The 26,204-nt window shown below is 47.1% G+C and overlaps 1 protein-coding gene across 2 annotated transcripts in view; it reads left to right on the forward strand.

Annotated features, from left to right (window-relative positions):
• CALN1 (calneuron 1) overlaps positions 1 to 25,328 on the forward strand; it is a 133,267-nt gene extending 107,939 nt beyond the window's left edge. For both annotated transcript variants that reach the window (XM_071816940.1, XM_065853361.2), the window contains 2 exons: positions 11,673 to 11,826; positions 18,538 to 25,328. In XM_071816940.1, coding sequence (XP_071673041.1) covers positions 11,673 to 11,826; positions 18,538 to 18,665 — 282 coding nt within the window. In that variant the 3' untranslated portion in view covers positions 18,666 to 25,328. The remainder of the gene's footprint in view (positions 1 to 11,672; positions 11,827 to 18,537) is intronic.
• The last annotated feature ends 876 nt before the right edge of the window (positions 25,329 to 26,204 follow it).

Here is a 26,204-nt window from a genome sequence, read left to right on the forward strand (position 1 = left end):
GGCCTCAAGTTGCACCAGGGGAGGTTGAGGTTGGATGTGGGAACAATTTCTTCCCCAAAGGGCTGTGGGGCATTGGAACAGGCTGCCCAGGGCAGTGCTGGAGTCACCATCCCTGGAGGGCTGGACAGACGGACATGAGGTTCTCAGGGCCATGGGGCAGCGCCAGGGGTGGGTTATGGTTGGACTGATCTTGAGGGTCTCTTCCAACCAAAATGATTCTGTGATTGTGTGAACAGAAAAGCAAAATTTCCATGCACATCCATGGCAGCATCTGTGCACAGCCGATCCCTCGCACTGCCTGGGGAGCCTGGCTGTCCTGGCAGCTTCACTGATAGCACAGGAGGTGCAGCATTCCCATCTCTGCTCCCCCAGCCCACAAAGCACCACTTGAACAGACAGAGATGAGGTTCTCAGGACATGGGGCAGTGCCAGGGGTGGGTTATGGTTGGACTGAATGATCTTAGGGGTCTCTTCCAACCGAAATGATTCTGTGATTCTCTGATGTTCTGCTGCGTTCTTTCTGTGCTGCTGCCCGAAAATGCAAATACTAGAGGATCAAATAAAAGTGATGCTCCTTTGCTTTCTATTCTGCACTGCTGTTCATTATCTCAGAAACATCATTTTGGCTTCATAGCACAGCCCAGCTGGGCTCAGGGGTATCTCTGGGGGACCAACCAGACCAACTGCTGAAGCACAGCTTGTGAAAGGCTCCCGGGGATCTGTACACTGATGGGGAACCTTCGTCTGCATCCCTAATGATGTGAGCACATAGGGAACAGCAGAACTCATGAGTTTATTGCCAGCAGAGCTCATGCAGGAGCGAGTGTGAACTCATGTTTCCTACAAGTTGGATTTTCTTTAGTACTGTGTAACCACATTAACCTGAATAAACAACGCTCTGCTCTCTCCACCAGTAAAATATGCTGCAATGAGGCCTGGGGGTGCACAGGCTGTGTAACCCCCTCGCTGCTGCTGCATTTCACAACCATTTTTTCCAGTTGTCGCCTCTTTATATTTGGCGATCATCACTTTGTGAGCAAAGCCAACCCATAAAGCACCGTTTATTCTGCGGCCGCTGCAGCACAGAGCATTGTCAGCCGATTAGCATGAGCTATGAAACAAGGAGGACAATCTAAAAAACAAGTGTAGTTTGGCTAAACGGATCAGCCTGACAAGTTGGTCTCCATCTATCTCAGCTTTGCCTGGTGCTACCCGGCAGTCTATTTGCTGTTTTGTTATTATTATTTTGTGTTAGCCATCGTCTGCTGTGTCAAGGATGCCTCAAGTCTTGCACAGTAGTTCTCAATCTCCCTGATAAAGCTTTTATTAATTATTAGTGTCTTTTACGACTTTCAGGAACGTCTCACCTTCTAATCCACTTCTCCCAGCATTCTTGAAACATTTTTAACTAAGCAAAACAATGGGTTTCCTTTGGCTAAAGGCTTTCAGGAGACATGTGGCAGCAGGGCCGGTTCATTTAGATCACTTGGGTTTCTGCTACCTGATCTAATTCAGAAGCGGCTCAAAGATCGCTCCTCCAGGCAGTGCATGAAAAACGGGGGGAAGAGCGGTGGGTTTAACCCAATCTGTTTTGTGAAGCAGCCAGGACAGGTTATTTTTGCTAGACATAGGCTTTCCCTCACTCCATAATCCTTCTGTGCTTGCTGGGTGTCAGGTTGATGGTTATTGTCGAAAAGCAATAGCCCGTGCTCCGATGCTGGGAAGCCGCTTTGTTGGCACCTCATATGGCACAAGCTTGAGCTCTGGAACACCTAACACAGATCAGAGACCCCTCAGGTCCCTGCTCGGTGCGTGCCGGGATCAAGACATAAATATGTCATACCCGACGCAGGACCCGCTGTCCCCGAGGGTCCCAGCACGGTTTCCCAGGGTGCAGACACCTCTGCCCTTCTCCTGATGGGGGAGCATCTTGTGCAGCAAAGAACGCAGGTCCCTATTATTCTTGCAAAACACGGGGTTTTGGCACACCCCACCCAGTGACCTGCCACAAAACCCGCTTGTTGTGCTTTCATTAATTGAATGAGGAACAGGATTGCCCAAAATCTGCTGCCTGCAGCAGGACACACAAGCATCACCAGCCCAGAGCACATTTCCCCTCATCCCGTTGATGATTTACACTGGGGAGATGAATCCATTAGAAACTCCATATCTGCAAGGTAGGCTGAAGGCACTGGCCCTGAAATTGGAACTCCCAGCTGTAGCCCTAATTAAATCTTGTGAGTTTGCTCCTCCAAGAGGCTCCCACAGGCCTTGCGTTGAAGGTCAAGATGTTGCAGACCTATTTATGCATGCGCTTTGATTGGGATCAGAGCGGGAGCCTGTTGTGGAGGCCTGGGAGCTTTAAAACTAGGAAAACTAGGCAAAAGAAATTGTTAGAGCTTGTTAATTTGTACTTCAGGCTGAGAGCATTCTCTAATTTAAAAAAAAAAAAAGAAACCCACAACACTTCTCCATGTTTTAGTTAAGCTATTAAAAGTTAATTGAATAGGCCCAGGATTAATATTGCTGCTGTGTTTTCTGTGGAGGTGTTACCGCAATTTACCTATCAAGGGGCCTATTTCTCTTAGCCCAGTTTAATAACCATTATATCCCGGCTGCGAAGCAAGGAGATCAGTGCAGAGGCAAAGCACTGACCCACTCCCCTGCTTAAAATATCACCCTAGGGCATTTAAGTCTGTATCTAATAAAAAACCCTCACGAGGTGCTGGGATCCAGCAGATGGAATGATGTTCTCATACAGCCAGGACGATGCAAGATGATTTCTTTGCAGACTGTCAGCAGTGTTTTCCGTCACCAGACACAAACACCAGTGTCTTTACGGGTCCATTTAAAAACACGCTGGGTGCACCAGCTCGTGTCCCAGGAATCCCGCAAGGTTTAAGGGATGCTCTGAACCCACCCTGGGTACAGGTGGGGACATGGCAAACAAAGCCAATACCGTCTCAGTTAGTGATGTCAAATGTTGGTTTGCTGAGTAACTCTGAGGCTCAGGTGACAGCGTGGATGTCGGAGCTGGTGACAGCAGCTCAGGGGTGCTCAGGGAAAAGCCAGGAAAACAGCATTAAAAGAGCTTTGCTTAACTCTCTGAATGAACAACATGTAGCAATAGGGGTGGGGAAGTAATAAATGTATAACCGTCATTATTGCTTTGGAACATTCTGATGGCTTTTAAAAGATTGCGAAGAGTTGTGTCTAAAGATTTTATAAAACCTTTTCTAACTCTTGCAGAACAGCGTTCTGTCCCTGGTTGTACACCTCGTATTGCAGTTCTGTGCCAGTGCTAAAACGTGGCAATTGTTTTAGGCTTCAGTATTCTGGGTAGAAATAGTAGAGCAGAATACTTCAGTTGCTACAGTAATCTTGTATTATTTGCTAGTTACTAAGTTATCTTTTTATAGATTATGTATTTCCAAGTATTTTCTCCTGACTGCTGTGCTTGGAAGAATATGGTCTTCAAACTTGGGATTAACAGATGAAATGTTTCATGTAGATGGGGTTCTTAAGGACATCGTTTAGAGGTGGACTTGGCAGTGGTAGGTTAATGGTCAGACTTAAAAGTCTTTTCCAGCCAAAACAATTCTCTGATTCTATTCTATGATTCTAAGAAATGGGAAGTAGCAGCACCAGTATTTAGAAAATGGTATTTGAAGCATCCTGAGTATCAGAGCTAAGCAGCGTGATGCTTCTGGGCAGGGCAGGAGGGGCTGCAGGGGGCTCAGGCTGGATATGAGCCTCTGCAGGGATTTTGCCTTGCAAATGAATTTCAGTATTGTTTGTTTGCCTTATTCCAGTGGTTCGGCTGTAAGTGCCTGGGGAAAGGGCCGAGTATGTCACAGCACTAGATGGTTCTGAGCTGTCAGTGCAGCCTGCAAGCAGCAGGGTGGAGTAAGGGGCTCATGTCCGTCACCACTGTGCAAGCCGAAGGTGATTTTTTTTCACTATATTTAGCATTGGACTGAGTCGTGGGGTTTTTTAAAGATGAAATGTTATTTTCCACAAGGGAAAATGCCAAGCTGTCCAAACCTGAACTAGTCCCTGGTTGTGCATCAGTTCAGGTGGTGATGCAGATGCGGATGATGTGACTGGGCCAGGCAGCGGGACCGGGGCTGGCACCCCAGTTTTGCTCCTGCTCACCAGGCTCGTTGCCCATAGTGACCCTTGGTGGCCCCCTTGAGGTGGATGTGTTCTGGCCTCTGGTACAAGGCAGACTCAGGGCTGCCTCCAAACCGTTTCGAGAAGGTTAACAAGCAGCTGGCGGCCAAGAGGCCAATGGTTCCTGGGGTGTGTGAGGAAGAGTGTGACCAGCAGGTGGAGGGAGGTTGTTCCTCCCCCTCTGCTCTGCCCTGGGGAGGCCACATCTGGAGTTCTGCATCCAGGTATGGGCTTCCCAGTTTAAGGAAAAGGAATAGAGGCCAGCGGAGGGACACATTGATGCTGAGGGGTCTGGAGCATCTTTGTGATGAGGAGACACTAAGAGAGCTGGGGCTGTTGAGCTGGAGAAGAGAAGCTGAGAGGGATCTGATCAATGGGATCAATAGCTCAGGGTGGGTGTCAGAGGATGGATCAGACCCTGTTCAGTGGTGCCCAGCGCCAGGGTGAGGGGCAACGGGCACAGACTGAAACACAGGAGGCTCCATGTGAACATGAGCAGAAACTTGTTTGCTGGGAGGTGCCAGAGCCTGGCCCAGGCTGCCCAGAGCGGGTGTGGAGTCTCCTTCTCTGAGACATTCAAACCCGCCTGGACCCACCTGTGTGATCTGCTCTGTGACCCTGCGTGAGCAGGTGGGGCTGGGGATCTGCAGAGCTCCTGCAGCCCAACCAGCCTGGGGTTCTGAGAGTTGGTGCACATTTGTGCTTTCAGAGCGTCCTTTCTGTCTTCCATTTTTATTTATTCTTTCTCCTCCATGTCTATGTAGTCGGACAAGTTTCCTACGCTGAGCCCCAGCCTGGGCCACCCTGACCCCCTTGTCCTGCTCCCTGGCCCCCAAAGAGCACCCAACATTGGTCACACTTATCCCGAGCGCAGTGGAGGGTCGGGCAGGACTTTCCTGCCCTGGGTTTCAAGGTGGCACATCCTCACACTGCACACCCTTTGCAGAGACCACCCCCTTTGACATGGTCTTGTTCCACCCAGACAAGCTGTAAAAGAGGTTTCTTTTGGCCCGTACAAGGAACAGTTTCTAATCACAGAGCTGCAGGTATCCCAGCAGTGCTCCTCAATGGTCCCACATGGGCTGTGGGGTGGCTGGAGGGACACACAGGGGGTGCCCATGGGACAGGTTAATTTTGAATGCCACATCATTTCATAGCGCAAACTTCATAGGCCACATGCAGGGGGTTAAGGCTGCTGTGAATACACACTTGAATGTCATAAATTGCTCCAAATGCAAGTGCACTGGCATGGAGCAAGTGGCGGAAGGACAAAAAGAAGCAGTGATGGGGAAAAGAAAGGAGACTTCTCTATCTTCAGCTCATAGCAAGCAATCAACCAGCCTTGACAGGGACATTTAGGAACAATTTCTTCCCCAAAGGGCTGTGGGGCATTGGAACAGGCTGCCCAGGGCAGTGCTGGAGTCACCATCCCTGGAGGGTTGGACAGACGGACATGAGGTTCTCAGGGACATGGGGCAGTGCCAGGGGTGGGTTATGGTTGGACTGGATGATCTCAACGGTCTTTTCCAACCAAAATAGTTGTATCATTCTATGATTCTGTGGTTCTATGTGTACAGAGCAGAGCAAAATCTATCTTCTGTGCTTTCATTGCCAGTGCTGTAGGAGTCCCAGGCCTCCTTCAGTGGATGAGTGGGCCAGCAAGGGGGGGCCAGTAGAGGAAATTAGCTTTACTGTAATTGTAGGGAACACAGAAAAAAAACATTGCTGCTTTAAAACCAGTAGCATGTTACAGGCTGTGAAATGGCTTTGTCCCTCTGTCCTGGGGGTGGGACATGAGAGTCACTCCAGGTCTCAGCTGGCAAAAGTTCTCCCTTTGCTGGCATGTTTTCTTAGATATATATATACACACACATATATATATATATATATATAAACGGAAACCTTCAGATTTGGAGGGGGTGTGTGTCTGGATATTTAGAAAATATTTCATACATTCCTTATATATATATAAACACATGCACACTTTACACTTTTTTTTTTATATATATAGTAAGACATTACTTTTATATATATATAAATACATATAAAAGCTCATCCAGGAGCTTTTACAGTGGGGAACTGCCCCGGCGCTCTGGATTAAAAGGGCACTTGCTGCCTTTCAGGCACTGGTATGAATCCTTCAGCCTTCACAGCCCAGCAGATCCCATCTGCAAACAGCTTCTCCTGCGGGATCTCGCTCTCTTTCTGCATGTTCTCCCTGCCTCTGGCTTCTCCAGCATACACTGTTTTCTTCTCATTATAAAATATCCGTCGCTGAGCTTATCTGGGCGGTACAGTCACTACAAAATGGCCATTCATCCAGCCCCCAGGCAGACGGGGGAATACATTACATTCTTCATGGAGTGCGCTGGGGCTGTGTGCTTTAATATATAGCCAACACGAAATGTTGGTCCTATAGAAAAGTCCCAGATCAGTAGTTTATGAGCTGAAAGCCTGTCTGGCTCGAAGAACAGCTGTACAGTCCGTTGCGAGTGCTCACAGAGCTGCCCAGAACCGCCGTGCCGGTGGTTAGCACAGCACAGAGCCCAGCTGAACTGCAGAGCCCCAGTATTTTGGGGGCCACGTCCCCCATTGTGGCAGTCGGTTGTGAGTATGGGCACAGACAGTTTGCATTTGCCTTGCAGGCATTCAAGTCATACACGCAATAGGTCTGAGACTAAATCAAAGGCATTATCTTATCATTCAGAGATGATCAAGGGCTGCCCCAAACAAGAAATGTGTGAGGGAGCTGGGGAGTTCAACTGGAGAACAGGAGCTGAGGGGAGACCTTCTGATCTCTGAACTGCCTGAAAGGAGCTTGGAGCCAGGGGGGTCGGGCTCTGCTCCCCAGGAACAAGCGCCAGGAGCAGAGGAAACGGCCTCAAGTTGCGCCTGGGGAGGGTGAGGTTGGATGTGGGGAACAATTTCTTCCCCAAAGGGCTGTGGGGCATTGGAACAGGCTGCCCAGGGCAGTGCTGGAGTCACCATCCCTGGAGGGCTGGACAGACGGACATGAGGTTCTCAGGGACATGGGGCAGTGCTAGAGTTAGGTTATGGTTGGACTTGATGATCTTGAGGGTCTCTTCCAATCAAAATGATTCTGTGATTCTTTGATTAGGCTTTTGGGTTTTTCAGAACCATGAGGCAAGAGGCTGCTCTCCTGCTACTCTCGGTCTCCCACCTCAGTGTGGGACAGCACATCACAGGGATCACTTGGAGTCATCAACAGCCCAAGAGGACCTTTGTAGATGGCTGATGTGGGCAACTTGTACCCAGCAGGTTTAGGAAAAATAAGTATGCAAGTGCTCTCCTGGGTAAAACCATCACCCCAGAGGAGCCAGTCCCGCCTCCTGTCAAGAAGAGAATTTTTGTCCATGCAGCTTCAACAGCTCTTGCAGGTCAGCAGAACAGCCCCACTCATATTCCTGCAGGGGCCTAGCCTGGGGTCACCCCATCTGCACCCCAAGGCCACCTTAGGATTCGAGAGAGGAGCCTCCCACTCTTTTTTTTTTTTTTTTTTTTTTAAAGCAGAGCTGATATTAAACAAAATTATCATAAGTAATATTTCAGCATTTAACTCTTCAAGGAAGCAAGCTCTTCCCATAGGGTCATTTCGCTGCATAGAGCAGAAGGAGAGCATGGCAGGTAGGACGCAGAAGTATTTAAAGGTACCAGTAGTGTAATCAGTGCTTTGCAGCCATGGCAGCTGCCAACTTTGGAAATTGCAGGTAGGGAGACTGGAGGAACTGGGAGGGACTCTGTTTTCATCCACAGCAGGAAATTTAAATCAAGGAGTCAGGAAGCTACAGACTGGATGGCATCAGGTCCACCTTCCCTTCCAGACATCTCTTGGGTCAACATCCCCCAACTCAGTTCCATCAGAAACTGCAGTGGACAATTCCTGGTGCTCTCCGTAGAAGCCAACATACCTGTACACGTACAGATTTTCATTCAGGTCACTTACTACATAACATAGAAACAAACCAGGCCTCAGCACTGGGTACAGTTTGTTTCTGTATCACTGCTTACAGTCTATTCCAAGAGCACCCGTTCAGAAACAGCATCATTGATTTCTTCTAATTATAAATCCTATAGAAAGTTTTCAGCTTGCAACAGCCACAGTTTTCCTCTCAGTAGAGCCAATAAAAGTTATGAGTTGCTCCCTGGTTACTGTCGCTGCAACAATAAAAAGCCGGAGTAATTGAAAAGTGAATCAGGGAAACTGCCAGATTGGAGAGAAATGATAATGGAAGAAATTACCTGGGAGCCCAAGCCTAATGCGAAGTCTTGTGTGTGGCTGCACCAAGATTAAGCCCATTCTGGACAAACTCCTGTGCTGATACGTATCTAAAGGAGGATGTACATACCTCCTGCATGCAAGTGGAGAGCAAAGCAGGAGCAATGACCATATACTTGATGAAGGACAAACAGTACATGAGCCAACAAGGGTGATACTGAATCCCATTTGAGATGGTTCCTCTACTTAAAAGGCAAAACAACAATAAAAAAACAATTATTTCTCCCTATATTAGCACAAAGCTTAAAAGCAAGAGCTGGAGACACAGCAACAGATGCGTATTTGTCAAGAACAATTCTTTCCCACTAGACAGATCAACTGGTACAGGAAGAGCCAAAAACACCCAAGTCATGACTGTTAAGATTAGGTGATAACCATGGTTGTTTGTAATCCAGGTAGCTTGTAGCAAAGCACCAGGTAGCATAACAGTAGGCTCTGCAAGAGCTTGGTAGTGGCAATACTAGTATTGAGGGAGACCCACAAAGACTTATAGGAGTGAGAGGAAAGGAGCAACATGTGTCGACATGGACAATGGTGTGTCCTGAGGTGAATTTTCACACCTGTAAGCAGACATGAAGGAGTAGGGGGCTGACGTGGAAATGTTCTTCCAACACAATCATCTTGGAACATAGTCAAGCAGATCCTGAAGGAGTCAATTCTCTTGACTCTCCATGAGGACAGAATGCATTCATCATACTGGACATCCCACACCCTCAGCTAATCTGCCCATGTAAAGTCTGTCAGCGTTTTAAGTAAGTCTTAAGGAGACTGACACATAGAATCCTAGAATCATTTTGGTTGGAAGAGACCCTCAGGATCATCGAGTCCAACAATAACCTAACGCCAGCACTGCCCCATGTCCCTGAGAACTTCATCTCCGTCTGTCCAACCCTCCAGGGCTGGTGACTCCAGCACTGCCCTGGGCAGCCTGTTCCAATGCCCCACAGCCCTTTCCAGGAAGAATTTTTTCCTAACATCCAATCAATCATCTCTGCAGGCACCCTCAAAAAGGACACAAGTTAAGAGCAGGTCTCAGAGATGCTGCTCTGGGAAGCACCACAGGGGTGACCACCCCTTGGGTGATGGGTGACGAGAGGTTTTGGACAGCTCTGGAAAGACTGTTCCCTGAAGGGGGTAAAAACAAACCCATAAACTGCAGAAAAAAGAGTTTGTGTTGGCCTTAGAGAACTGTCCATGAGCCAAGAACAGGAAGAAAATTCCACCACAGGTTGAACATCACACCCTGATGTGATGGACTGGGGTAACCACACGCAAACAGGCTGCCCCTGTTGACATGACCACTAGGGTGAAATTATGGGTTTGGCACATGGGTGGACTTGGGAAGATGCTGGGCCTCAACTTCAGGTTCAAGTTTCCCCAGGAAAAAGACCCCTAAGGAATGCAGGAGCGGATGGTAGGGCAGAAACCATTGCTCTTCTCTCCACCGCGCTGGTGTGCGGCCAGCATGGCCTGAAGCTGACGGGGTGGCCTGCAAACCCTGGGCAGCCTCAAGGCGCTCAGCAAACCTCCGCTAACACCTTCCCACACCGCTGCAAGGCAACCACACAAATTAACCCCCATTTCCACACCTCCAGTTGCCAAGAGAAACGCTTTCCGTAATCCTGTTGGTTGCGAAGTACACAGCTGCTCCATTTTACTTGCTCTTTTAACATGAAAGAAAGCAGAGTATGGGTGGTGAGATTTTTCTCATGCACAACAAAGCAGGCTGGAAATTTGTGACTAAATACCGAGGGGATTTGCAATCCAGCTTTGAACTGTGCAACAAGGAGCCACTGGTGACAATTGTGTGCTCGCTATTTTTAGCTGGGCGGCATGAACGTTGAATCCCTGGGGAATGAGAACAGCAGCAAAACCACCAACCCCACCAGGCTTGCTCTTCAGAGAACTCATCTGGGGCAAAAACAAGAACTTCGCCTCTTGCCCCTGCTGTTCAACTGCCTGCAGATTTTCTGCACCAGGTGTTTGATTGTTGCAGGAAATAAATAAATAGAATTGTAGAAATCAGTGCTTGTAAGGGTAGGTGGATAAATATATATATATATATATATATATATGTGCTAATCTGCTAATACACACACAGATACGCATAAATATTTCAGGGTCTGCATTTAACCAAAGTGCACTTATTTTTCTTAATTAACTACATTGAGGATGAATGATTTTGCGTCTTGGCACAGCACTGATCAGGGAAGACGACCTTAGATAACACACCGAACAACTCAGAATTAATAAGGTTTGTCCAATCCTTATCAGCTCGGGGGGGAAGGAGAGGGAATTTCCTGCTGGACCTTTCCGGAACTGCCAGCCGTGCAATCTGACCACACGCTATTGCCACGCTCTTAATTGCAGAAGCAGGCACAGGTTTGCATCACCTTTCCTCCGCTACAGCGTTAAGCCAGAGGTGTTTGGTTTTTCTGAGGCTTCCCGAAGGTAAATAGTGTTGAAGAGGGTGTACAAGTCCTGGTGCTCACTGTTTGCCACAGGCAAGCCCGTGTTTTGGGCTGTTCACAGGGTGATCATCTGCAGCACAGTGAGGAGACTCAGGGTGTCTCAGAGCATTTCCACCCTTTATTGACCACACCGATGGCTCACAGAGACTGGTCTCACCATTAGCAGATAGTAGTATCACAAACTTTACACATGTGCCAGGTTTCTCTGCTGCAAAGTGTTCATTTCTACATATTCTGCAGGAATCATCTGGTTTTAAGATCTGGTGTGTGTAAGAACAACTTTGACCTACTGGATCTACAGCAGAAGTAGGCTAAGAGGGAAACGTTCTCTGCTTGTGCTCTCCACACAAGCACAACCAGGGAGTTGGAAGGAAAAAAGGGGCAGATTCAAGGTTGTGGCACATGGTGAGGTGTAAGAGTTACCCAGGGAGTCGCTTGGGGTTTTGTCTCTGTTGGGATGAGCAGGACTGATACTGGATCACTGCATCTCCCACCAGGGAGACCATCCCTAGCACAGGGCTGTGTTTCTCTATAGCTCTACTGGCATTAAGTTGGCAAGAGCTCTAGCAACATCCATTTGCAAATTTACACTGTTAGTGCTAAATGAACCCAAAAGAGCAAAATTTGCAGAGGTATATCGAGGTGTTGAAACGAGGCTGAAAAAAACCCTACTTCCTCCGAGTACCATGATGTTCCCAGCAGCTGAGTCTAACCCGGTTCTCTTCCCACAGTTCGACATGCAGAGAATAACACTGGAAGAGCTGAAACACATCCTCTACCACGCCTTCCGGGACCACTTGACGATGAAGGACATCGAGAACATCATTATCAATGAAGAGGAGAGTTTAAATGAAAACTCTGGCAACTGTCAAACAGAGTTTGAAGGTAAAGGAGAAAGTTTCTGGGTTTCTGTACGATTATTCTCTTTCTGCTTCGTCTGTAAAACTCAGTCTGATCCGTGACATGCAATGGGCAAGCACGGAGCTAGCATGGACTTCTAGAATCATTGAATTGTTTTGGTTGGAAAAGAGCTTTAAGATCATCAAGTCCAAGCATAACCTGACTCCAGCAGTGCCCCATGTCCCTGAGAACCTCATCTCCGTCTTTTCAACCCCTCCAAGTCCCCCTCTAAACAATGTCCCTAAGAACCTCATCTACGTGCAACATTTCATCTGTTAATCCCGTGTTTGAAGACCATGTTCTTCAAAGCACAGCAGTCAGGAGAAAGTACTTGGAAGTGCTTAGTGATGACACACTTAGAGAGCTCCAGAGCTGCCGTTAGGCTCCTTCCGCGTGGTCTAAGTAAAGCTGATCCTATTTCAGGCAGGGGGATGAACTAGCGGGTCCTTTCTCTGGTGGGAATGGGGCAGAGGGACGTGCAGCCCATGCTGAGGTGGGTGTCTAGGGCAGACTGAATTTCCCTACAGAAATAAGCATCACGCTCTCAACCTAGCGTGGCAAGACTTCATTGGCACTGGGTCCTGCTCTAGCAAGCTGTATCAGGCTCAACCAGTTTTCTCTTGGCTTTCCACAACCAGAAATGGCTTTCTGCTCTGGGATCCCAGGGAACAGCTCATTTTAAGCCACCTTGGGAGAAGGATTTTCTCAGCCAGGGGAAGTTGTGCTGCTCCAAAGCATTGCTGGTTGGAACAACTAAACTGATACAAAGTGTTTCAAGTGCAGAAGTGTCCAGGGAGGTACCTACAGAGAATCTCAGGGTTTGTGCACATCACCTTGGGACAGTTACTGTGCTTTCCCACCTACAGCAATGCCGCTTCACACAGCCCATTTGGGGGAAATCCTGGTGCTCTGAGGGGTCAAATAACCTCTGAAAGGGCACCAGGAATAAAAACCGAAGTGTCTTTAAAACAAATAAAAGGATAAAAATATTAGTGCAATTCTTAGCCTGGCTAATTAGTGGGATTCAGAAGCTATATCCAGCACACTCACTCTTTGCTAAATCCTGCAGAAAAGATGTAGAAGAGCACAGCTGAATTTTAAAAAGCCTGCAGGAGGGAGGCAAGTGGCAAAAACCCTTCAAATCAAGCCAAACATTTTTTATTTTGTTCCTCCTGGAGAGTGACAAGGAGGAAGAGACACTTGCTTACATGAGTGGAGCTGTTAGTCCCCACTGACCTGCTGATTCAGTGGGGACATGTGCCAGCTGTCACTGCAGAGAGAGCCATGCAGGCTGCTTCGGTACTTGGGTGAACTATCCCAGGAGCAAAAAAAAGGGTCCGAAAACCTAAATGCTCAGCATCTCATTTTGGAAGTCCCAGCTTCCAAAAGTACAGCAAGAACAGCCTTTCTCGTGGGATGTTGGCACTGCTGGTGCTAGGCAGAACCTAGAAGCAAAACAGACCCTTTTTTTAGATGTTGTTAGGAATGCACACATACACGCACAAATCCACCGGAGAATGAAGATCAACCGAGCGCTGTCAACAAAGCTGCAAAGTTTTGCTTCAAGTCCCAGAGGAAGGGGATGGTTCTGGTCCACAGCAGCTCTGACATGAGCGTTTCTCCCAGGAAAGGCAGCTCAGAGCAGGTTGTGTCCCTGCAGCTCTCTGGGCTGGACGTGCCATTGCCTGGATGTCCTATTTGTGCCCCGGTGCTCCCTTTTCCCAAACACTGAGATCCCCACAGGGCTCAAAAGCAGGAATTAAAGGGCCTCATGGCATGGACCAATGGCACTAAGTTTTCGTGAAGGCTGGCTTTATCCTGGCTTTAAATGGTTGTACAGCAGTGTCTTCAGGTACGTCAGCCACCTTTTACTCCTTAATTAGAGGAGTGAAGGAGATGCTCTTGGGGTATAATTCAAGCTTATTTTAGGTGTTGCCTTGGGATCAGATGAATTGCACCTTAAAAAGCATCTATTTCTTCCAACTGTAAAGGTAGCCTAAAGGGACTAGCTTAGGGGCTCACATCTATATTTAATGTACATTATATCCACCCCATGGAAGTGCCTTTAATTATGGATAGGAATGCAGCCAGGATGAGCCCTGATGGTTTTCGCTGAGATTTGGGAATGGCTCCTGAGGGAAGAGACACAGGAGATACTTTCAGTAGAAACTTGTTGGACTGGGGGATCTCTGCTCACTGTCAACTCGCCATGGAAGAAACACCCCCAAACCCTTCTCCAGACCTGGGGTTACCTGGCTCAGCCCCCCAGGAGCTGAACATCGCCACCGGTACAAATTTCTGTCATTGTCACAATCCTGCCGTCTTGGCTTCTTGTCATAATAAGGTCTTCACAACTTTGTAATATTTTTACTATGTCAACACGGACAAGATACCTTATCTCTCCCTCCCACACTCATACGAACACACACACAACCGCACACACGCTTTAAATCAAATATAATATTCATTGTCAAGGACAAGTCCGGGATATTGTTCAGTTCACTCTGAACATGAAAGCCGTTTGCAAGATGTCATCTCTGGGCTTATATTACGACTTTCCCTCCTACGCATTTCTAGGGGTTTTCATTTGCCTTACTCTTGATGAAGAGCAAAGCAATGAAAATGCCCAACTCCTCAGTACAAGCTGCCCACACCAGCCCTGCCAATAAAAAATACAACCCGAAGGAAGACACAGTTATGTCTTTAGCCTTTATTTCAATTTTTATTAATGCTTAGGGCAGGAGAACAAGGCTGAGACCCAAGAAGAGTGTGTGTTTTTATGAGAAGAGACACAAGAAAATGACAACAATTTGCAGTGACATTGTACTAGCAAAAATTTGTAGTACAAAAATCATTTGTCTGGCAGTTCCCTTTATCCAAACGTTTATGACATTGAACTCGTGGCAAACAAGTGCTAGCTGGTTACAGTGCCCTGTGCTCTCACAGGTATTTAATCCTCAGCCCTGACACTCAAATTAACTGGAGGTACAAGAGCTGCTCCATCTCCCCTCTCTGCTCTCCCCAGCAAGCACCAGGAGCATCCATTCCTCAGCTGAGGGCTCGTGAATGAACAATTGACCTCTTAAACCCAAAATAACTCCAGCCAGCCAGAGAAAGCAAATATCACTCACCTTTGGCAGGGTTGTGACAGAAGCCGGTATAAATACACTGTAGCTGGTCATGTTAGCAAGCCTTTTTCTGCAGGCAAGAAGGCTTTTAGCACATACACTGACCAAAGCTACCATGGGCATCGTGACCATGACCCCGAAATGGGCCGGACCCATTAGCCCCATGTCCTGGTCGTCCTCACCAGCATGTTCTCTGCATGCTGAGAAGATGAAGGATGACCCAGTCTCGATTTGGCTTTTCTTCCTTACATTGGATCACCTGGGAGGGGGTCTCTCTCTTAAGAAGAAGCTGGGGCTTCTCCACATGAGCTTCAGGCTCTGGCCAAGTTCAAGGAACCAGTTCACGTCCAAACTCCTGCACATCCCATGGGTGTTCAAAACTCCTGCTGCCAAACAAATCCAAACCAGCTTGAGCATCCAGCCCTGAGACAACGCCAGCTAGGGAAACCAACAGGGAAAAGCACAGGTGCCACGCTCAAGGGATCTCTGAATTTGGAGAAAGGAGAGAACTGAGGGCAAAAGCTCACCAGTTAGCAGCAAGGGCAAAAGGTTCTTCATGTTTAAGAGGGCAGTTCACAGGGCAGCACGTAGTCTTGTTCGCAGTGAAAAAATAAGTAATTTCAGCTTCTTTGTCTCCCTATGGATTGCAAAGGAGCAGAGGAACTGTAATGCTCGTCTTCTTGCTGGAGCAATTCCTGCTGAGCTCAAACCAATAGCAAGAGGGTCTCTCTGGATCTGTAACATGTCTACATTTCAGCACAGACCTTTCCCCTTTTTTCTGAAGTTATTTCATAGGTTGCTTATTCGATGCACCTTCAGTCAGTGAAAAAAAAAATTGATAATGACTTACCTGGATCCTGCTGCTTTAAAACTCGGTTTTGGTGGTCTAACAGAAGACTAAAGAAGTTGTTCACCTCAGGAACAGTTCTGTGAGGAGCGCTGAGCATTCTTTACTCTCCTCCTTTGAACAAGAGGGTTGGCCTGACAAAAACCCTTGGCCAGTCTCCAACTGCTGCTCCCAGTCACCGCCATCACCACCAGCGCCCCTCACTGAAAGGCGATGCCGACTGCGATGGCTCCATCACTGCTTGGGCTGTTGGCTGAGAGTGTTTGAAAAACGCAGAAATAATAGAAAAAATACAGAAAGAAATAACTAAAGCTGTGATTTAACAAGCTTTTCAAAGCTCCAGGGCATCATGCACAAACCCAAGGAACCAGAGTATTGATTGTGTGCATTATAAAAGCGAGTGAAAGAACCAAGGAGTAGAGCAGTGCAAGGAGAGCAGGTTATTTGGGAGAGCTGCTGTTCGGGGATTTCATTATCTGCACAGAATACACGAGTCCCTCGGGGCACTGGCGCTGCAGTGCTCCCCTGCTCTGAGCAGTCCAGCTCAAAGTGCCGCCTAACGAGGGCTCCTGGTGCCTCCGGCACTGGGCTGATGCTGGGACATTGTGTGGGAGCTGGGACTGGGACACGGGCACCGCTAAAGCCTGGCCAGAGGAGGTGAGGAGGGATGAAGCAAGTGTTCCAAATCAGCAGCCAATGCTCCTCTCACTCTGTGCATCGATGTTCAAGCCTGGATCAGAACAAGGTTTTTTTCCATATGTTCTAAAAATACTTCCCTGAGCGAGGAGCGGCTGAAGTCCCTGGGTTTGCTCAGCTGGAGCAGAGCAGACTGAGGGCAGAGCTCATGGGCTGCAGGTTCCTCAGCAGAAGCAGGAGGGGCAGGGCTGAGCTCTTCTCTGTGACAGTGACAGAGCCCAGGGAACGGCAGCAGATGTGCCAGGGAGGGTCAGTGGGACATGAGGAAAAGGTTCTGCACCCAGAGGTGCTGGACACTGAACAGGCTCCCAGGGAGGTGTCACAGCCCCAAGCCTGACAGTGTTCAAGAAGAGACTGGACAGCGTCCTCAGACACACGGGGTGACCTGTGGCGTGTCCTGCGCAGGGACAGGAGTTGGACTCCATGATCCTGGTGGGTCCATCCAGCTCAGGACATTCTGTGATTCTATGACTTTTCCAAACATGGGCCCTTGGAGCCTTTTCTTGGTCACATTTTAGGGTTATTGTAATTCTGAGCTTCTTGTCAACCAGCTGAAAGTCTCCCATAGTCACAAGTCCATCCCTGAGATAAAAGGGACGGGTGCATCCCTGCGCAGGCCAAAACAAGGCCACGCGTTACTGCTCATAGCGTCGGCAGAACTATCCAGTACCCATCCTGTGTGTGTGTGGATCTTCTGGTTCTCTGTGATTATCCTGAGGGATCCTCAAGGTCTTTTCAAACAGACTAATCTTCGCAGTACCCAAATACCCCATGTCGTTCTGATACTCATAGGTAGGGAGGCTAAGACAGAGACACAAACTGGCTTTAGCAAGGCACAGCATGAATCCTCGTTGATGAACTTTAAAAAAAATAAAATTAAATAAAATAAATCAAACGCTAAAAATCCCAACTCCGTCTGCATTTTAACTGCCGCAAATTACTCTCACCTCTTTTGACAATTATTCTGCAAGCATTCATTTGAAAATGTTCTTAATAAGCCTGATTTTGCTTAGGCACGGAAAACCTAAAGACAGTTTGGAAAAATGACTAACGTACCGTGCATACTCATGGGAACTATCACAGTGTCTTTTCAAGTGCCATCAGGGAGCACATCTTGAATCTCCACTCATTCCCAGTTGACCTGGATGAGTCTCAGGGATTCACAGAAGACCAGTATTTATGGTTAAAGAACTTTAGAGAGAACTTCTTAAGGAGCTTAAAAGAAATACACAGATAAACCAAAACACAAGCGTTTGAAAGGTTTAAAAGCCAAGCTGAGAGGGAAAGGACTTTGTGGGAGAGGGAACTCTCGGCAGGCACAGGCGATCTCTGAGGGGAGGACTGGAGGATTATACCAAGGTGCATCAAGAACAGTGAGGCCAGCAGGACAGAGCAGTGACCGTCCCTGTGCTGGGCCCTGGGGAGGCCAAACCTCAGATCCTGGGGTCAATTTTGGGCCCCTCATGCCAAGAAAGGCCTTGTGGTGCTGGAGCGAGTTGAGAGAAGGGAACGGAGCTGGTGAGGGGCTGGAGCACAAGTGTGATGGGAGCGGCTGAGGGAGCTGGGGGGTTCAGTTGGAGAACAGGAGCTGAGGGGAGACCTTCTGATCTCTGAACTGCCTGAAAGGAGCTTGGAGCCAGGGGGGTCGGGCTCTGCTCCCCAGGAACAAGCGCCAGGAGCAGAGGAAACGGCCTCAAGTTGCGCCAGGGGAGGGTGAGGTTGGATGTGGGGAACAATTTCTTCCCCAAAGGGCTGTGGGGCATTGGAACAGGCTGCCCAGGGCAGTGCTGGAGTCACCAGCCCTGGAGGGTTGGACAGACGGACATGAGGTTCTCAGGACACGGAGCAGTGCCAGGGGTGGGTTATGGTTGGACCAGATGATCTTAAGGGTCTTTTCCAACCAAAATGATTCTGTGACTCTAATAATCAGAGCGAAAGGAAGGTTTCTGAGCTCAGTTGATCCTGGTGGAAAGCAAAAACATTACTTTGACCGAGCATCTCACCTCTCACATGTCTTCCCCACAGTGCACGCCCAGAAGCAGAACAGACAGACCTGCGTACGGAAGAGCCTTATCTGCGCCTTTGCCATGGCCTTTATTATAAGCGTGATGTTGATCGCGGCCAACCAGATCCTGCGGAGCGGCATGGAGTAGCCTTTTCACCATGACACTGTGACCCAAACTGACCATGCATGCGCATGCCACCGGGTGAGCTTCCCCCGACCCGGCTCTCACACGGCAAAGGGACAGAGGCGGGCAGGCAACGCACCATTCGACAAGGAGCCTGAGGCCAGCAGCGTAACGTGTCTTGTGAATCAACTACATCCTTTTTGGCAGGGACATCAAAGGGCTGTCTTAATGCTTTAAAGGTTTTGTTTCCTAATGCAATAAAAAAAAACCCATACAGGAGTCCCGAATTATTGCTTAAAACAGCAATGGTAACTCGGAAGGAACTTTCATCCAGCAGCCTGTATTGCAGTTTGAGGCGCAGCCTCGTGACTTGTTGCAGCGGGGCTGTCTTTTAACCGAGGGGCCCACTGACTATTCTGCGTAGCTCTCCGCCGGGCCCACATTCCCAGAAGTTGATCGTAGCATTGCCACAAGCAAGTTCTGTTTGTTTTAATTCATGTACTTCAGCATCACTTTGGTTTTTTTCCCTTATGACCATGCCTTTGAGTTGACGGCATTAGAGGGGAGCTAGAGAATCCTTGTACAGTATTTTCAGAGTAAAAAAAAAGAGGAGAATTTGCCAGCGTCATACAAAGTTTCTATTTTTGCTTCATGAACACAAGACTGTGGGGTAGCCATCTTTTTCCAACCATGAATCAGGGCTTGAGAAGCACCACCCATCTTCACACATGGGCATTTCTGAGATTCGTGCACAGTCTTCCAAGCAACTCTGTGACCACCAGCGCCCGTTGAAACTCCCTCTATTTGGTCCTGTCTGCATATTCAACAACATCTGCTTTCCAGCAGTTTTGCCTTTCTCCTGTATCGGTCTTCAGTAACCTTATCTGAGGTGAGAATCACGAGGAAAGCTCAGAAAGAGCTTTCCTTCCCTCTCCTTGCCTGTGCAATTCTTATTTATTTCATTTCATATGCCCTGGTGAAACCTCTGTATCAAATACATTCTCATGGGAGAGGGGATGTTTTTGCCTACACGGTTGTGTGTGGTTTTGACCGGCCAGCTGCTCTGGTCTGTCCTAGGGGCCATCTCACCACCAGTGTCCCATGGGCAGGCTCCAAAGAGGGGACGCTGAAAAGCAGGAGAAGAAGATACCAACCGAAAGCCTACCACCATATGTTACATAGTGTGTCTGACTTCCAGATCATATAAGCGTTCATTGTTTTCCCTGGAAGAGATTTTAGCGAGCAGCAAGAAGATGGAGTGATGCAAACTAGAGACACAATGCGTCTCGCGGAAAGTGCACGGATTGGGCGAGCCGGAAGCTGGGATTACATGGGAAAGCGTTTTTCCTTTTAGACTTTGGATTAACTGTGCACCCGTGTGTCACCCCAGGACAGCTCTGCTTTCCTTGCTCTGGTGGGAATGGAGCCGGCGTGGTGGGTGCTCCCAGGGAGGTCCATGGAGGCACCCGAGTGTTGGAGTTGTGGTGGCTTCATGGTGTTGGCTGAATGAGCTCCAGAAACACCAAGGAACAGCGAGATCTTGCTCCTGTGAATGCAGATGACTGTGTCACGAGAGGGGGCAGGATGGATCCCCAAGGGATTGCAAACCACGAGCTTCCCTCATCCTACACAGCAGCCATCGGCTTAAGCCTGGATCCATCCCAAAGACTCGTTTCAGGTCTTTCTTTGATTACACGTTCGATCAATAACATTTAACCTGTATTTTTTAGTAGCCTAATTTAAAAATCTGCTTCTCATTGTTCTGTCTCCCCTCACCCCTTTAAACTCATGTCGTCGCTTTGGATTTTGCCTTTAGGTGTGTGTCTCAGTCGCCACCTCCGCATCGTTGCCATTTTCCTGGTCCCCCCTCCATCACCAATGATGACAGACATCTTTTCCAGAGCAGCTGAGTTATTTTTTTTCCTGCCTTTCACAAACACACATTTCTGTATTTCTGTTCTGCTGTGACTAATAGAGGTCAACTGCAAAATGTTGTGCAAAAAATGGTTATATCTCCCAGAAGATGGAGAGTTTTATGTTTGCTGTAGGGCACCAGCAGACTTCAAATCAACAACAGAAGAATCTTAGGCCAGCTCTGAGCGGGGGATTTGCACGGCTGGGGAGCCGGGGCACGTTCCCAGCACTCCCTGTTCTGGACATTGTAGATAATGAGCTTTGAGATCATTTTAAGGAAACACATAGACCAGGCCTTTCTCCACATTCTTCTCACCCATCTAATCCCAGGCAGACTCCAGTGATAACAGCTGCCCTACAGACATGAAGATCTTTTGCATTCCTGTAAGCTCTCTGGAAAGCTCCAGAATTTTTACACGCATGCTCCATAAAAACCTTTGTAAATACGGTCATTTTTCAGTACAATTCTTCACCTTGGAGCTCCATTTGTAAAACCAAACCTATAATTAATATATCGGTAAAAGCCATAGCCTGGAATCAGTAGAGTTCATTGCAAAACTCCCCACTGATTTTACTGGGTACAGGATTTTGGGGGTTTGCTTTTTCTGTAGGGAACCCAATTTATCCATTGTGAATCAATGTCATGTCTTGCCAGAGGTCTCAGCAGCCTTTTTCCATCTAAAGGCATCTTGAAGAGCCCTTCTTTAATTAGTCAGGTTCTTCTGGTAGTAATAGCTGGTGGCGATGCAGGATGGATCAGGCCCAGCCATTTCATCCTTTCCTCTCCTCACAACCTTTCTACTGACACCTTCCCATCCTTCCAAGCCAGAAGTATTGGACCCATGTCTCTTACCTACCTCCCTGGCTCCATTTATCTAAGATTCATTTATCTTCCTTTTTTTTCCCTCTCTTCTACACAAGAAATAAAAAAAGGGGGGTTGCTTTTTGTTGCTTTTAAAGACAGTAGGTAAAAATAGAGCAGTAAAATTTTCATTGGAACCTGATGGCAAAAGCTTAGGGGGAAGAAAGTAGAAGAATCAAAGAAATAAAAATGTTAAAAACCCACTTCCCATTCTTTAAGGAAAAAGATATATATTTAAGTGCTAATTAACATACTTTAAAAAATACCCAGACTGCAGCAGTGCTAGGTAGAGCTGTCAGAAAAAGCACTAAACTTATGCTCTTGCCAGTTACATGGGAATTTAAGTGTCTTTTCAGCGCTGCAATTCTGTATGAAAAAGATATTGCCATGGCAACCCTCGCTGTTCGTGACATGTGTGCCACCGTGTCGGAGTGACAAGCAGCGATTGCCACCGCGCTCCCAGCCAAACCAAGAGGGACAAACAGCTCCCAGTCTCCTGGGACAGCATTTCAGCTCGTGGATTAGCAGATTATTAGTAAATCGTGAGCACCCCAAAAATAATTTTGTTGGCTTAGCCACAGAAGAATGTGTGCAATTAAACAGATAGGCAGGGAAGGCTTTGAGATAGATATGATTCTTTCAGCTTGAGAGAGGCTTTGGTTTGGTTTGGGAGCAAGTGAAATCAATGTGGTGTAAACACTGCTCAGCACAGGCTGTCCTGTGCTTGTCAAGGACACTTTGGGCAGGTCCTTCATATAGGGATCGATCTCTGATGCGCTGGGTTACTGCTCCTGCAAGGCAGCCGACCACACCACTGATAACCATTGTCTTCAACCATTGATTTTGACTTGAACTGTTGGCTTTGACTCAAGCTGTTGACTTTGACTTGAACCGTTGACTTTGACTTGAACCGTTGACTTTGACTTTGATGGAACATCCCGATTTTCTGCTCCCGGAGAAGCCAACAGAAGGAACGGCAGGCACATTGCACACTGAAATACTTTGGAGGCCGCAGAGAAGTGAATTCCAGCAAATGCTACTGAAGGGACATTGCTTAGCTGTCAAGTCCAAAGCCATACCATAAGGTCAGCCATGAAGAAAACCACAGCTGAGGAGTTCCCAGGCAGGACAAGTGCATCATGGTGATGGTGGTGGCCTTGGGGACCAGGCTCCTGCCCATGACAGGTTGTGTCACCCAAGGGCCCACTGGGCCACTTCCACCACTGAGAAGTATTTTCTAATCAGAAGCAATATCAACAATAATTTAAAGAATTAGACAGGGTGGGCAACTAGGAAAACTTGGTTTTGTTAGGGAGTATTTGGTCCTCATGCTGTTAGAGGTCATACAGGATAAAAGAGAGGTGACAAAGTAATTCCTTTTCATGTTTGATGGTTACCTACAAATATGTCAGTTACTGTTATCAGCCCCCTGTCCTGGTGAAGGTGCTCATAGACCCACAGGACAAGGGTCACCTGGGAGCACACGGGTGGAGACCCAGTCCTGCTCCCCGATGAGCCAGAGCTGAGTCTTTAGTTATCATCTGGTGATGTGGAGAGATCTTACACCGACTATTCCATGGTTACTGGGAGCTCATGTGTTGGATACCGTGCACTGGCAGGGCTGGATGCTGGTTGCTTTGCAAAGCAGAATTCCTGCAACTTTGTAAAAGAAGAGCTATGTACATATATACCCATCTTTTTAAGCTGGGGCCAAGTAAATGGGGCTGGTTTTTTTGGTTCTTCTCCCATAAGAAATGGGATAGTAAGCAAGCAGATCAAGAAAAGGTAGAGTGCATTCCAAGGATGCTACTCTGGATGGCTGAAGTCTGTTTGACAGACTTGGATGAGCAAAGTACCTACTGGCAAACACTTTTTTTCCATGGAAAGCACAGGAATATTCTTTCACAAACAAAGATGCTGCAGAAGACCGAAACATCTCCTGGGGCACTCGGAGGGCTGCGGTGACCACGCGAGGTCCAGCGCTGGCTCTGCTGGAGGTGACGCGCTGCTTGGCGAGCTGCCCAGGACATGGAGCCTCAGCTTTGTCCACAAATGCGAAGGGCTGTCATCGCACAAAAGAGAGAGGTGCACAGGCCTGAGTCAGACTTAAATCTGCGAGGAGAGAAGCAGTAGGAGGAATACATTAAAATCACTAAGAATGAAGTTCACTATTTTATCCACACATGTAATAAATTATTTAGTTTCTGCTTTATGGATGACTATTTGAAAGAAGAAAAGCCAACTCTTCTAAAATGAGAATCTGATGAAGTATCTTTTTTTCTTGGCTCTGAATCATGCTTACATTCCACAGATGAAGACATACATAACTTGCTGGTTTTCAATCTATTATTTTACTGTGCTGTGTTCTGACAGTGCAATTACATTTCCTTGGCATCACTTAAAACCTGTTTCTTTCCCAAGAATTTAATATAGAAAAAGAAAAGGCTCACAACATTTTCATTTCTATATATTGTGGGTTGTTATCAGGACTGGATCTTAGTTTTCTCCAGTTCAAGTAGGACATTTTAGGCAGCTCTGGAAACTGTAGAATCTTTACCAAGAGCAAGATGTACAGAAAATCTGACAACAACATTTTAATTGGGAGAGTACTCCACTCCTACCTCTCCATTGGCAAAAGTCTGAAAAACTGCCCCAATTTGGCATCTTTGCTAGGAAAGAATTTCAGCCCCAGAAGGAAGGGAATAGGGAAAAGGAGAAAAAGGAAAGTCTCTGGATCTGAAGATCGGTACTTGACTGTTTGATGATGAAAATGCCTTTGAGTTCTTTTATTTTCTGTCAAGACAGACCAAAAGAGTTTGTAGCCTTGAAGAGCATTACTACATGAAATTGCCATTTTCCACCCAATTACTGTCTACAGCTGTTCATGGCCAGGCTTTGCCAGCATCAGGAACAAGCAGCTTCAAATACTCTTGGTTTTACGGTGCTTTAGGTGAGATCCCTACAACAACTTCCCTTTATCAGCTGCTCTTGTGTCTTCATCAGCCACCAAGCAGACATTTGACTGTCCCGTTTGAAGCTGTTGAGCTACTGCTCTGGTCTTGCCAACACTTGGGCATGTCTTGTCTCTTTTGTGACCAGTCCCACTCAACCCAGACCATAAAGCCGATGTGTTTGCAAGCATCAGGCCCCTGGGGATTGATTTGACATCAGTCTTCAAATACATCTTTCTGCATTCATCTTGCACCAGCCCAAGAAGGGTATTACATTCCCAACCATCTCTTTCAGAAGAGCCAAAACTATTTTGGGCTTCACGCACCAGCACTTGTTGTCTCACATTTTAACTGGGGAGGGGGTTAGAAGAGAGATGAAGTTCCTCGTGGACTCCAGGGTAAATCAGAAGTAACTCGTTAGAGTTAATTAGCTTAAACTGGAATAAGCCCAGAATCCAGCCTGTTGCCATTTAATCCATATGAGGATCTAGGTAATCAATGCTTCCAGATTCATCTCTAGGCAGTTCTTCACTAATACATGCATCTCCTTTTTTGCTTTTTGTCATTATTTCATCCCTCTCTGTTTTCAAGCCATTTACTGTTCATCGCTAAACTGACCATTTTTTGCTCGTTAACAAAAGACATGGCATTTTAATTAAAGAAAACAACTCACAAAGTCAGTGCATAATGGTTAACAAAAAAAAAAAAACAACAAAAAAACAACACTTTGTACAAAATACTGTAAATATTAATATAAATTAACTTGGCATGCAACCTAAATAAATCCTATGTTATTGCAAGTTACCCAAGTGTATAAAGACATGTATAAAGGAAAACCGAATGCCATATGTATCGGCTGTTTCCTCTAACCAAACACTACTGTAAATATATAATCTGTATAAAAAGATTTTAATTTTACCATTATTTATGCAATAGAAATAAAGGTTTTTTTTCTTTTGATGAGGGATGAAGTTTCTTTTTTTCCTCGTTTTGAAGCACTGATATTTATTCATGCCCAAGTACAAGAGCAAAAGCTAGATTTGCATAAAATATTAGAACAGAGAGCCTTTCTTCCTTCTGAGGGATACATGAACATTTGGGGGTTTTATTTTGCTTTGAAAATAGATTTACATATTTTAAAGCCTGTTACTACAGAAAGAGCTCCTGGCTTAATAGATGCCTTGGCTGTTCAGAGCTGGGATCAAGGTTTCGAGAGCAACGCAGATGCGTGGGACTCATTACCATGCCAAAGAGAAGCATTTGAACTTCTCTTCTGGCAGTGGAAGCCAAAACCACAACTGGTGGGGTTGGTGGGCACCAAAAACAGATCTCAAAGAGAAAGGTCTGACCATGCCATGTGCTCTTTTATGCTTAAAATCTCAACTCCCTTTATCGTACATCTCCCAGAGAGGCAGAGCCCGTTGTTGCCCTGAGCTCAGCTGGGCTTGGGTCCAGGGTGTTGCTGCTGGGAAGGGGACACTGACCACAGGTTTTAATCCCGTGTCTTCTCCTGCCAAGGCTCTGAACCAAGAGAGCTGCTCTTTGAGGCCAAACTACACTCATGTGTCCTGAAGAGCAGCTGCTCCCGTAGCAAATACAGATCAGTTCATTGGATATTAGGAACAATTTCTTCCCCAAAGGGCTGTCAAGCATTGGAACAGGTTGCCCAGGGCAGTGATGGAGTCACCATCCCTGGAGGGGTTGACGAGGTTCTCAGGGACATGGATCAGTGCTAGAATTAGGTTATGGTTGGACTTGATCTTAAGGGTTTCTTCCAACCAAAATGATTCTGTGATTTCTCTCTAGACCATTCTCCACGGCTATCAGTCCACCATG

This window comes from Patagioenas fasciata, chromosome 19 (genome assembly GCF_037038585.1).
Source record: "Patagioenas fasciata isolate bPatFas1 chromosome 19, bPatFas1.hap1, whole genome shotgun sequence".
In the NCBI taxonomy this organism is placed as follows: Eukaryota; Metazoa; Chordata; class Aves; order Columbiformes; family Columbidae; genus Patagioenas; species Patagioenas fasciata.